General features: G+C 48.0%; 1 protein-coding gene across 4 annotated transcripts in view; it reads right to left on the bottom strand.

Annotated features, from left to right (window-relative positions):
- Positions 1-689: 689 nt before the first annotated feature.
- The window catches only part of LOC121272281 (lysophosphatidic acid receptor 6-like), an 85,876-nt gene continuing 72,695 nt past the window's right edge, over positions 690-13,870 (bottom strand). For 3 of the 4 annotated variants that reach the window (XM_041178848.1, XM_041178846.1, XM_041178844.1), the window contains exon 2: positions 690-2,543. In XM_041178848.1, the coding sequence (XP_041034782.1) occupies positions 1,406-2,533 (1,128 nt within the window). In that variant the 5' untranslated portion in view covers positions 2,534-2,543 and the 3' untranslated portion in view covers positions 690-1,405. Of the gene's footprint in view, positions 2,544-6,700; positions 6,730-13,870 lie in introns of those variants that run through there. The other variant, XM_041178847.1, reaches the window with a different exon arrangement.

Raw genomic sequence — 13,870 nt, forward strand, 5'->3', positions numbered from 1 at the left:
GTTACAGTGTGCACGTGTTTGAATGTATTGAAGTGTTATCCATTTTGGCATAGGTGTGAGAGAAAAAGTGATTGTGTGTGAGGAAAAGAGATTCTTTGTGATTGTGTAAGAGAGTTTGTATGTGTTTTAATGTGTGTGTTCTGCCTATATTATGTATTTTTGTGCATGTGAATGTGTGCATGCAAATATTTGTGTGTGTCGATATTTTTATATATATATATATATATATATATATGGATGTGCATTTGAGTGCCTTTGTGTCTGTGTACATATACAGAAGTAGTTCAGGTGAGTTCCATGAATGTGTGTCTGCACCTGTTTGTCAGTTTGTCCACACATATGAGGTGAGTCCAGGAATATGTATCTGTCTGTCTGACTGCACACATACATCAAGTGAATTCAGGTTAAGTGTGTGTTTATGAATGTGAGTGAGCAGGGGTGCCTGTCCCTGCACGCGTGCACACACATGCACACATGCAGGTGCACACACACGCACACAGGCAGACACATAACAGACACACACAGACATGCAAATGCGCACACACACACTAGCTGAGTTCTTCAATGAACTGACTGACAATGCACCACACCCACACACCCAGACACACACACACACACACACATACACCCCTTTCCTGGAGACTGTGGTCTACTTGGACTCCCTGTTCAATTGTTTGACACAGGCACCATTTTGGTAATAACTATGACTTTATTTGGTACAAGCAAGAATTAATAAAGTACATAAACAGCCATTTAATTGAGAATTATATTACCCAAATGCCTTTGGTTAGAAGTTGTGATTTTGTTCCAAGGACCCTCCATAATTTCATCCTTGCTCACCCACCTGCCCTCTGTTCAAATCTCTTCCCTAGGTTAATTTTGAGTTGCCTTCCTATTCCCTGAAAGTTTCTAATTGGGCAACAAGTGGGCAGAGACAATCAGATTTCCCCTTGCCCCATTTCCTCGAGGCAGTGAGATTGAAGATCAGCTCATGTTGGAAAGATCCAAACCTGGTTGTGACAGATGACTGTGAGGCTAAGGCATGTGTCGTGGAAACATAGCTATTGACAGTCCTATGTGCCAAGCTTTTGTTCTTTCTGGCCTGCAGCACTTAATAAAACAGGTGAGGTAATACTGAAAGAAGGTTCTACTTCAATTCTTTAATGCACTCAGAGACATTCAGCCTTATCTGTTTGGCAGGTTCACTGTGCTTTTGACATCATCCCACTCGTGTTGTCGCTGGATTGGTAATCCAGGGACCCAGGTTAATGTTCTGGGGACCTGGGTTCACATCCCACCATGGTAGATGGTGAAATTTGAACTCAATAAGAAGTCTGAAATGAAAAGTCTAACAATGAAGCCATTGTTAATTGTCATTAAAAACTCATCTAGTTCACTGATGCCTTTAGGGAATGGTCTGGCCACTACTTGCTCCAACTGTTGATGGCTTAGTTCGAAAGGCAATGTTAAGTAGAGGCTTCTCCCCACAGCACAACCTTCTCCACTTGAAGGTGTCACTCGCGAATGAATAGATCAAGGGGTCCAGGCAGCTGTTGAGGCTGGCCAGGGCCATGGTGACTCGCCGGGCCGAGTAGGTGAACTGGATGAGTCGGCAGCTGCATAGAACCTTGATGCGCCTGAGGGTGTGGATGAGTTGGATGAGGTGATAAGGGACAAAACAAATGATGAAGACCACCAGCACCAGGAGCACCATACGGAGGGCTTTCCTCTTCACCACATGCACCGTGTCTGTGCCGGTTTTGTGTTCCAGCAGCTTTCTGGCAATGAGGGGGTAGCAGATTATGATCACCACTAACGGAATGAAGAACCCAATGACTGCAGCAGTGATGCTGATCCCAGAGATGTGTTCACTCCAGGTGCTCATAGAGTAATTCTCCAGGCAGGCCGTCTTGCCGTCAGGGAACTTGCTGGTCAAAGGTTGTCCAATGGTCAAGTAGAGAAGGCTGGCGGCCAGAAGCAGCCAGATGAGGCAACAAATGAGCACGCCATAGCGAGTCCTACGGAGCTGCAGTGATCTGATGGGATGGACCACAGCGATGTAGCGATCCACGCAGATGCAGGTGAGGAACAAAGTGCTACCGTACATATTGGCAAAGAATAAGGAGCCGGTGATTTTACACACCAGGTCCCCGAAGACCCAGTCATTCTCCAAGGCATGATAGGCAACTTTGAATGGAAGCAGGGCAGCAAAGATGAGGTCTATCAGGGCCAGGTTGACCATGAACACATTAGAGGGAGTGAAAGTGTCCTTCTTCCTGAAGAGATACCAGAGCACACAGCAGTTGGACACTGTGCCAATGACGAACACAACACTGTAAACCATGGGAAACATGATGTACTGGAAGTTGGCACTGTACTCGCATTCACGTGTGTTGTTGGCATCTGTGAGGTTGGCACCACCTGCAGATTCAATGCTTGTTGGAACCGATATATAGGAACTCCATCCCGAGGACCAACCCCTCTGCGTAAGAGTGATGTCAGCTTCAGGTGTCAATCCTGTCGGGTTGGCCATGGTGAAGAATCTGAAATTATAACAAGATTGGGGGGGGAAACGGTTAGACTTTATGGGTTTGGGATTGACTCTACCAACACTTCTTTACTATGCCACCTCATTCTATTGGCCTCAGTCTGCTCATATCGCACACTGTAGTTTAGAATCTTTATAACATGGGAACTGTTTCCCATTGGAGTTGAAACCTCTCCCCTTTAAACACTGCCTTTGGTAAACAAGGCGCAACATCAAAATCATGAAAGCTGGAAGTGCCCAGTGGATCTATCAACTGAACTGAGTGGTGTGGATCCTGTGTGGACAGCCTTCTGCAGAATACTGAGCTGTAACCTGGAACTCTCTCCTCCTAAAAGTTGTAGATTCTGGGGTCATTGGGAACTTTCAGGAATGAGGTTGGTGGCTTCCTATTGGATGAGGGATAGATGTTGCAGGACTAAGCAAAACAGCCTTGTTATTTTCTGATTTAAATAATGTAATTTCACATAAAAACAGGACAGCTTGTCTAACCAGGAAGAAAGCAAAAGCGAGCACAACGTAAGATCAAAGGATTGATCAAGTCTCTTGCCCATGGAAAATAACTTTTTTTTTCTCTCTCACTTTCTTGTCTTGAGGTCAGATGTGTTCCTCCTTAAAAACTGCCTCAGATGGGTTGCTTTTTCATGTTGTTCCCGCCCCCCTTCAAATCAGCCACTGAATCTAAGACCATATTTGGGCTGTGCTTAATTTTAAAGCTTAAGGTTTTCGAAAAAGCCCCTCAGCCACTGTTTAGGTATTCAAATGTCAGAATTGTTTTTTTTTTTTACAGCTTCTCAAGCTTTGTTTTCAAGTTATGTTGCTCTCATCTGTACACTTGGTCTTGTGGTTTACCACAGCAAGTTTTGCTGACACATCTACTGTTTAAGCAAGTATGCATTAAACTAATGATCCTACGATCATTTACACAACAGCAGCTATTTTCTGGAGGTCTGCGGAAGAGTCAGACAGATTTGAAACATTGGGTGGAATTATCCCAGATTTGCACCATGTGGTAGCGGGCGGGCAAAATGGAGTCATACCCGCCGATGGTGAGTTTTCATGCCGTATCGTCCCAATCCCGCCTCATTATTTGTGCACTCCCGGGAAATACGCAGTTTCCTTGGTGGGCGGGCTCCTCATTCACTCGCCCGCCTGCTATCATCATGCTGGGCACCATGTTTAAAGACCAGCCACAAGCACAGCGCTCATTGCTTCTAGCTCACCGCCTGCTGCCTGGGAGACATGGCCCTCAAAGGCAAGAAGACTGCAGGCCTCTGGTTTAATGACTGGAGCCTCGAGCAATTGTTGGATGCCGTGGAGACCCGCCGGGATATCCTGTACCCCAGATCTGGCTGAGGATGGGCAGCAATGTGACCAATTCGGCTTGGGAGGTGATGGCAGTGATGGTCAGTGCCAACGCCCTTCAAAAGAGGACAGCAACCTAGTGCCGCAAGAGGATGAATGATCTCCTCCGTTCCACCAGGGTAAGTCACTCTCGGCATCACTCTCAGCTCTCACTCTCACAAACCAATCACACATCCACAGGGCCCTCACTTGCTGCCAGTGCAAGGACATCACCATTCACTCTCTCACACTCACCGTCATTGTCCTTATCCCATCCATGGGACCACTCACCACCCACACAGGCCAGGCACGTTTATTATCTGGCTCGGCAGGCATCCTGCTTACACTTTCTCCATCTCTATCTATGCAGGTCAAGCTGGCTCACAACAAGAGAGAGAGAGGTCACAGACCAGTGGCAAAATGCCCGAAATCATGGTCCTCACAGACTTTGAAAACAGAGCTATCCAGCTGGCCGGCGATGACCGGGACCGGTCTTGTGCTGACGGTGAGGTTGGAGCTGCTCTACCAAGTGAGGATCCAGCAGCGCAACATCCATCAGACAACCATGCTGTGAGTGATGTGTCCTCTTTCACAGGCCACTGCCATGCGCTAATTATCTCCCCTTGCTCTCACAGGCATATCTGCCAAACAGCCGACAGAGTCCATGACCCAGGGCCTCCAATCAAGCCCTGAAGAAATCTCAGAAGAGGAATCTGAAGGCACCCTCCCTGAAGTCCCATCACAGCGCTCACCCACACCCTCCACCAGCGCAGAGACACACACCTTGGTAGGACCTAGCTTTAGAGTAGCCCCGGGATCACAATCTTGTAAGCACATCACACTTTCCGATCCATAGCAGGTGGAGGCAGGGACTTCCCAGGTCTCTGGCACTTAGACGGCTGCTGGAGGCCAGAATATTGCTGAGTCTGAGTCAGATGACGAGCCCCTGGAGTCTGTCATGTCACAGTTGCTGAAGCTGCTCGGGAACATCAGGAAGGGGTTTCCGCTGCACTCCTCAGATTGCAAGTCACAATGAAAGAGTCCTTCCGCCTTCAGGCTGAGGTGAGAGCACCAGTATTGCAATGCACCGAGGTCAACACTGGCAAGATGGAGGCTGCCATGGAGACCTTGGTCTGGGAAGTCGCTCCTGCACTGCTGCGCGGGCTCAACTCCATTGCTGATGCCATACTTGGCCTGCAACAGTGTGTATGTGAGAGGGGTGCTGGGCAGCTCGCTCTCACTCCAGTTACCCCTGCTCCTCATGGAGTCAGCCAGGGGCCCTCGGGCACCCATAGGGAGGAGGATCAGCAGGTGCACACCCCGGGTCCATCCGCCCAGGTGTCTCCGAGTGTGTCCCCTCCATCCGAATCCCATCTTCCTGTGATCTCAGCAGATCCAGCTCCACAGGCCAAGGAGGGTGTCACTGCCACACAGCAGGACCCCAAAAGCCCTCCAAGTCTTGGACTTCCAGAGGACGCCTGCCAAGGTCATCACAGGCAGGGAGTCACAGTCAGCAGGCTGCCTCCATCTCCGCTGTGGATGTCCAGGGAGCACCAAGACATAGCAGCAGGGTTAGAAAAGTTAAGGAGAAGTAGTTGATCACTTGTATATATTGTTCACTATTGTCAATAAACTACCAAGAATGCCTCCCTGCCTATGGCTCCTTGTTCTGATGGGCAATGTTCTTGTCACTCAGATATGAAACCTTTCTGCATAAGATAAAAGGCAGGTGTCTCTCAGTCCAGGGCCTCTTCCCTGTGCTCTGACTTCAGACCACGGTGATGGTCCAGTCTCACACTCCCTGGAAACATTACTGATGCCTGCACCTCAGTGATGCTGGTCATTGCTGTCAGGATGTAGTGGGCAGGCACCACAGAGTTCTCTCATTTTCTCTGTGTGCTCTCAGCACCTTTAAGGAGCCAGTGATGCTGTACTCCAGCTCCTGAAGGGCTCAGGTGCTGAAGGTGGACACAGCATCAGATGCATCTAAAGTTTCATGGCTGCCTCTCTGAGAAGCCCTGATCATGGAGCAAGTGAGCTGCCCCCAGCCAGACATGAGTCAGACATTCTCAGAGGCTATGTGAAGATCTATAGAGTGCCCTCACTGCATGTTGTCATCATACTCCTGAGATTGAGTGACTATTAGGGTCTCCGCTGCATCTCCATGACAGCAGTATTCTCACAGAGGGTATTGGCAGTGCCATAAGCCAGACTGGAGCCAAATATTCACAACTGTGATGTGAGGAACTATGGGGTCACCTCATTGCATGTCATCATCATCATTGACGAATCTGGCAGCTGTGAGGGCCTCTCGAATGCGCCTGCCTCATCTAGCCAGTGCGAGGGCCTCATCCCCATCATTGTCACCTCCAAGGACCCTCTCACCCTCGTCCCCATCAGTATCCTCCTCTTCTGAGGAGACATGCAGCTCCTCCAACTCCTCCTCAGCCAGCTCGTCTCCCCATTGGAGTGGCAGGTTATAAAGGGTGCAGCAGACGACGACGATGTGTGACACCCTCTGTGGACTGTTTTGCAGGGCTCCACCAGACTGGTCCAGGCACTGGAACCACATCTTCAGCATCCCTAGGGTCTGCTTCACCAAATTGTGAGTTGCAGCCTGAGCCTCATTATAGCATCGCTCTGCTGCAGTCTGAGGCTGCCGCACAGGTTTCAACAGCCACGGCCTCTGCGAGTAGCCCTTGTCACTGAGGAGCCATCCCTGCAGCCGCTTTGGACCCTGGGAGACTGCAGGGATCTGCGAGTGACTCAGGATGTCGGCATCGTGCACACTCCCTGGAAACGTGCACATACCTGCAGGATGTGTTTCTGGTGGACGCACACCAGCTGCACGTTCAGTGAGTGGAAGCCCTTGCAGTTGATGAAGTCCACCGAGTGTAGCGAAAGAGACCTGAGTGCCACATGAGTGCAGCCAATCAATCCCTGCATCTTTGGGAAACCTGAGATCAGGGTGAATCCAATGGCCCTTGCTTTCCTGGCTGCCTCGGTCCCAGATGAAATGCAAAAAGTTGTGTGCATTGGAGAAGATGGTATCCCTGACCTCATGGGTGCATTTTGTGGCTGGTGAATTGTGATATCCCACAGTGGAGCCCTTAAAGGAGCCACTGGCATAGAAATTGAGCGGCACGGTCACTTTCACAGCCACTGGTAGTGGATGCCCTTCATGTCCCCTTGGTGCCAAGTCCTGGAGTAAGTGGCAGATGTGAGCCACCAGGTCCCTAGACATGTGCAGTCGTCGGCGACACTAATTCTCGGTCATCTACAGGAATGAAAGGCGGTGTCTATAGCCGCCCCTTCTTCCTGAGGTTGCTGCTCCTGCCTCTGTGCAGCCAGGAGCCTCAGTCGCTCTCTCCTTTGTCTTCTTTGTGCACTGTAGGCCATCAGGCATACAGCTAGTTCACCAGGCTCCATGATCCTGATGTACTCCTTCTGCAGGATGAAAGGGAAAGATGTAGTTAGCATGGGTGCACTAAGAATCTATCTTTGATAAGTGTAACGGTCACTTAACGCTTCCTGGGGAGTGCTGGCCACCACTTGGATGGCCAAGATTAGTGCGCTGCAAGGCTGCACTGGTAGCTTGAACCATGGGAGAGACTGGGCCAAACCGGGATGCTGAGATTGCAAGGGGCTGTGAGCACCTCCAGCAGTGTCTGCTACATGGCCAGCATCGGAGAGGAGATTGTACAACATGTGCAGTCCAACTGCTCCGCACTCCAATAAAGTGTGCATGAATTTGCAGTCTGTGCCAAGGGGAGGTGTGGAGGGGGTGTGTGGGAATGGGACTGAGGTGGGTGGGGGAGCTCTGGAGCACTTGGTGGCATTGCTTGAGGGGGCAGATATCAATGTGGCTGCACCTGAACTGTCTCGGTTGCAGAGGAATGGTCACTTTCCACAGGATTCCCCAATGCGTGGCTACTACCCTCGCCCACCCCGCCCTCCTACCCCAAAAGCCCATGCGCTATATTCAATGTCAGGGCTGCTCTTAACCACCTCCCCACACCCCCACCACCAGTCAGCTCAATGGCAAGGCTGCACTTGACCCCCCCCCCCCAACCCCTGATCACAAGTCGCCTCAGAGGCAGGGAGGCACCTACACACCCCTACTCCCCCTCACCCTCAAAACCCACCTCCGAGACAGGGCACCACTTAGCCCCGACCCGACCTTCCCCCCCCACAGCGCCGCTAAAGCCTGCAAAGCAACAGGTGGTCCTGCTGAGCTCTGCAGTGTGTTGCTGCTCACTCACTTCAGTTCCCCCAAGTGTAGGCCGGCAAGCACACGTCGTCTCTGTGCTGTTGTGAAACACATTGGCCTGCCACATTGTCCACTTACACTCACCAGCAGCAGGCGTGGAATATTCCGCCCATTAACCCTCGTTCCCTCTGCACAGGTGCTGCCAGACCTGCTGAGTTTTTCCAGCATTTCCTGTTCTCATTTTGGCTTTGTAGAAACCGATTTATTCTGCTTTCGCAACCCTTTCCTAGCTCCACAGCACTCTGCTGTTGCTCAGGTTGACTCTTCTGTCTTATTTTACTGACAACTGCAAGATTTAACCTTCCTTGCCAACAGTTGTGGAATTTTCACGTTGAAAAATCCAAAATATTTCAATGGGGGTTCAGCTATATATCAGCCCTTGGGGCAAAATTTGCTGGCCTCTCCCATTGGCGGGATGTTCCGGCCCCGCTGAAGTTAATGGGCATTTGAATGGCTCTCCGCGTTTTTCCGTCCCTTCCCCCACTGTGACAGGGCTGTAAAATTCCACCCATGATCTAACTGAATGGTGGGGCAGGGTCCAAGAGATGAACAGCCTCCTTTCCGAATGGTCCTAGGCGTTTACGGCCCATGTTTATTCTTTCATCGCCTCTAGGCTGCATTATTTCAATGCACGCCTGGCCAACATCCCATCTTCCACCATCTGTACACTTGGACTCATTGAAAACCCTTGCCCGCATCCAAATCCACCAGTTCACCCAATCTCCAAACGCTCACTGGCCGAATTATGGCTCCCAGTCCACCAAAGGCCTTTGTTTTAAAATTCTCACTCTTGTGTACCAATTGGCCATTGCCTCGCCCCCTCAGTACCTTTGTAATCTCATCTAGTCTGACAACTTTAGGATTGAAATCGATAAAAAAAGGAAGGGTGTAAAATAGCAAAGTCACCCCCTCCATAAGTAATGCATCTGAGGTTGCTGAGCATATGAATGTAAAAATAAGAGCAAAAATAGGCCTCACACACCCTCAAGCCTGTTCCGTCATTCAGTGAGAGCATGGCAATCTGAGTTTGGTCTCAACACTACTTTCCCATGAGCTCCCCATAACACTTGACTCACTTGTAGGTCAAAAACCAGCCTAACTCAGCCTTGAATATATTCATGACTCAGTCTCCAAAGCTCTCCGGAATACAGGATTCCAACAATTTTTGGCCCTCAGAGAAGAAATTCCTGCTCAGCTTTGACTTGGTGGGTGGTGCCTTCCTCTGAAAGTATGTCCCCTACTTCTGAATTTCCCTGTGAGGGGAAACTTTGCTGGCATTTCCACATACCTGGTCAAGCCCCCTCATAATCACGTGCGTTCCTATAAGACCCCCTCTCATTCTTCTAAATTGCAATGAGTATAGGCCCAAACTGCTCAGTCTTTCCTTATTTGGGGGAGGCTGGGTCTGGAGGGTGTCAGACCAGTGGGTGATCGGGTCACATGGGGTCTGGAGGGTGGTCGGATCAGTGGGCTGTTGGATTGGTGGGAGGTGGGGTGGGTGGTTTGGTCGTGGGGGACAAAGTTGTGTCGCATTGGGTTGGGGTGGTGGTGATTGGTGGGCATCCGTTGTGGTGCTCATTTTAGTTATGCTTGCTAATCTCTGAGCTAAACCATGTATTAACCAGCATAACATTTCTTGGGTAAGTATCCAGGTAAATCTTGCACATCTGGCCCAAGTGAAGACATTTGCAAAGGGTCCCGAGCAGTGTAAACCAGGTCATCGTAAGTTTAAACTTTTGGGGCAATTACTGTGCATGTGGGTACACCAGGATTTACAGAGGGTCAGGGCACACAACACAGGCTTAAGCCCAGATTTCTCGGTCCTGGCCATCGGAAAATTTGGGCCAATTTTTATGCAGGGAATTCCAAGCTTATGGTTTAGGCAGCTAAAACCACAGCCACCAATGGTGGAATAGTTAAAAATTCAAGAGACCAGAATTTGATAAGTAAAGATATTATTTCATTCATGGGATGTGGGTATCATTGGCTAGACCAGCATTTGTTGCCCATCCCTAATTGCCCTTGAGAAGGTGGTGGTGAGCTGCCTTCCTGAACTCCTGCAGTCCATGTGGTGTAGATACACTCACAGTGCTGTTCGGGAGGGAGTTCCAGGATTTTGATCCAGTGACAGTGAAGGAACGGTGATATATTTCCAAGTCAGGTGGTGTGTAACTTGGAGGGGGGACTTGCAGGTAGTGGTTTTCTCATACATCTGCTGTCCGTGTCCTTCTAGGTGGTAGTGGTAGTGAGTTTGGAAGGTGCTGTCAAAGGAATTTGGTTGACTTCCAGCTTATAAAGGTTAGGACTTGGGAGATTGGCCCGATGTGCATTAGATTTGTCAAATCCGGAGGTTACAGGGCATGGAGGAGGGTTTCAACTGTAGATGACCTGAGGCAATGTTGGAACCAGATGGTATGATGGAGGTGGAAATAGGTGCTTTAGTAATGGCGCAGTTATGTAGTCGGGAGTTCAGCTTTCAGTCAAATATGAGACCAAGGTTGAGTGGTTCAGTTTCAGAAAGCTGCCATGGAGCAGGAACCTGGAGTTGGTGGCTAGGGAATTAAGTTTGTGATGGGGACCAAAGACAATGACTTTGATCTTTTTCTTTATTCTTTCATGAGATGTGGGCTTCACTGGCAAGGCCAGCATTTGTTGCCAACCCCTAATTGCCTTTCAGAGGGCAGTTCAGAGTCAACCACGTTGCTGTGGGTTTGGAGTCAGATGTAGGCCAGACCAGGTAAGGTTGGCAGATTTCCTTCCTTAAAGGGCATTAGTGAACCAGATGGGTTTTTATGACAATCAACAGTTTGATTGTCACTGTTACTGAGACTAACTTAATTCCAGATTTATTAATTGAATTCAAATCCCACTAGCTGCCATGGTGGGATTTGAACCCATGTGCCCAGAGCATTAGCCTGGGTCAATGACCTTACCACTATGCCACTGTTTCCCCATCACCATCTTCCCAATGTTAAGTGTCAGATTCATTGTTTGCTCAGAATGTCATTCAGAGACACGAAGGGTCTCTCGACTGTCAGGAACTGTCTTTTCAAAACTCACTTACCAAGCTTTGGGATTAGTGATGACACTGGGCTACATAGACAGAGGCGAAGAGTGATGCTGGGTGTATGGGTTGGTGTCAAAGGAGGGTTTACTGTCCTGGGAAGTGTTACTTTTGTAGGACAGTTTAATGTTACAATAACTAATGTTACAGGAGGGTTAGTGCCCCACGAATGGCTATGATCCCAGGGAGGTTCAAGCCGCAGAAGTGGTTAACCTAACAGGAGAGGTTAATGTTAATAGACGGGTTAATCCCAGCAGGAGTTACAGCCTCAATTAGGGGTTAACATAACTAGGGGTGGGGGAGGGAGTCATGGCTGGGGCAAAGGAGTGGGGAAATGTGCAAGATGCCATTAGTCTCCAACAGGGGTTAATGTCCCACGAGAGCTTAAGGCCCTGGGAAGGGTCAGCATCTGGGGAGGTTTTATTCCAAGGAGGAATTAATGCCCCAGCAGTGGTAGTGTCCTGGGAAAGATGAATGCCTGGGAAGGAGATAAATGCTCAAGAGGGATATTAACAAGGAGTTACGATATTTATCCAGACCCTGGGATGTTGGGGGGTGGGGGGGGGGGGGGGGGGGGGGGGGGGGGTGGGGGTGGGGTGGAGAAATCCAATTAGGGGCCAGTAATATTTTGTTTAAAGGCTGGCATTCAAGAAACCTCCTCTTGGAATAAAGTCACAAGATTCCATGGGTTTTGAATGAACATAAATAAACTTTACAAGTTCAGAAAGATAAAATGATTTATTGTAAACTGATTTACAATATGTATCATATACTCTAAATTCAGGGTAAGTATGAGGTACATGTGAATTAACAGATGAACAGTGGTCAGACATGCCGCAACACAGAGTAAATGACAGATGCAACCAAGAGAGAGTCCATGGATCTCTCAAGAATCCACCCAGACGTAAGTAAATACCAAGTCAAACAATCTCATTGAAACTCTGCCTCATGAGGGATTCCCAGATTCACCTTCTAAGATCTCGCCTTGGAATTATCTCCAAGAGTCGCTCCAGCAGCTTTCACAATGGCCCACCTCATAGGTTTCAATCTCGCCTTCTGAGATTGCTTCTCACTGGATTCCTGAGTATACTCAAACACTAGCTTATAAGCACACTTTCAGATTTATGGCCATGCCAGGCAGAACTACACTGCTCAAAAGGGGTACCTTGCCCCAACAGCCCTCTTTACTTAAAGCCTTCTCCTCATAAGTTTTCTTTAAGTTTTAACATAACTCAACTGGGACCTGTTCCTGTCCTTTGTCTCTGTGACACTTCTTAGCTGGCAGGCTGCCCAAAACTGACTGCCTTAAGAAGAATTGTTCACTGACACTTGAAATGCTCTGGTGACCAATCAAAACACTCCCAGAATGTCCCACCCTTGTTACTAGGCAGGAACCAAGCTAACAAGCAATGGATAACCTATATCTTAAATGTTGCAATTTCCACAGACTGCAAATTTAGCACCCAGGGACACACAGGTCAATGGAATTCATGACAAAGGAGTTAATTGTTTCAAAAGTAGTTAATGTCCAAGGAGGGGATAATGACATAGGAAGGGCTAATGGCCCTGGAGGGGTTTATCCAAGAGGAAAGGCTCATATCTGGGAGGTGAGTAAACAATCCTGGTGGATTTCATGTCCCATGAGGGGTTAATCTGGAGCAGCATTAGTGTCCCTGGATGGGTTAGTTTCTAGTGCTAATAATGCTAAATGGTAAATGTCCCATGTCACGAAAATACAATAATTTTCATAATACTTTTGTAATTTATTGTAAAGGTATATTGCAAAGAAATATTGGAACAATGGGATTTACACTGAAAAGGGAGAAACATATATAAAGGAGATGAGGTTATGTGTAAGGAAAGAAGGTATTGTGAGATGTAACAAGCATGAAAAGCCTCCGCCTCTATGTACCAAGCTGCTGTCTCCAGGAACTGACACTAAGAAAATTCATGTTAAATATCACTGTCCAGTATATTGTGTGCTTTGCCTGGGTCTGTTGAAATCTATGTTGTTTAATGTTGCCTGAATGGAGGTGTAACTGGGAGCTACTTAAATGAGGGGATTTAGGAGTTATCATAGTGGTAATCTGTCGACCCACGTATGTGCGTAAAATAATTTATTTTATTAATAAATGTTTAATTTAGTTTTGAAAAAACCTTTATGACTCGGTAATCTTATTACAACTGAATTTAAGGCTCACATCTCAAAATAAACATACAAATTGCAAACAGCTGTGGCAGCTGTTTCAAGCTTTCCTCTGGGATTTTCCATCCATTGTGCCATAACAAAATTGGGTGCTCTTTGCGGGATATATTTGAAATTCCTTGATTGGTTTGGAGTTGGTGAATCTTAACGTTATGAGTACAAGAAGCAGTTTGAATTCAAGAGTTGGTGTGAGGTATTTTTGAAGTGGTGAGACTGCAAAAATGGCTGCATCTATGGCTAACAATTTTTTGGAAGCAGAAGATATAACTCTGATTGGATTAACAGGGTTGCTGGAGAAGTTGCAGTTGAGATTACCTGTAGAGGCAAAGAAAGCAAACATAGTTGAAGTGAAAGCATAACATTTAAAATTGGAAGTGAAACCTGACACTCATGAGTTAAAGCTGGAGGTAGTGAAACATCAGTTAGAAATGAAAAGGCTTG

The sequence above is a fragment of the Carcharodon carcharias genome, chromosome 33, assembly GCF_017639515.1.
Source record: "Carcharodon carcharias isolate sCarCar2 chromosome 33, sCarCar2.pri, whole genome shotgun sequence".
NCBI lineage: Eukaryota > Metazoa > Chordata > Chondrichthyes > Lamniformes > Lamnidae > Carcharodon > Carcharodon carcharias.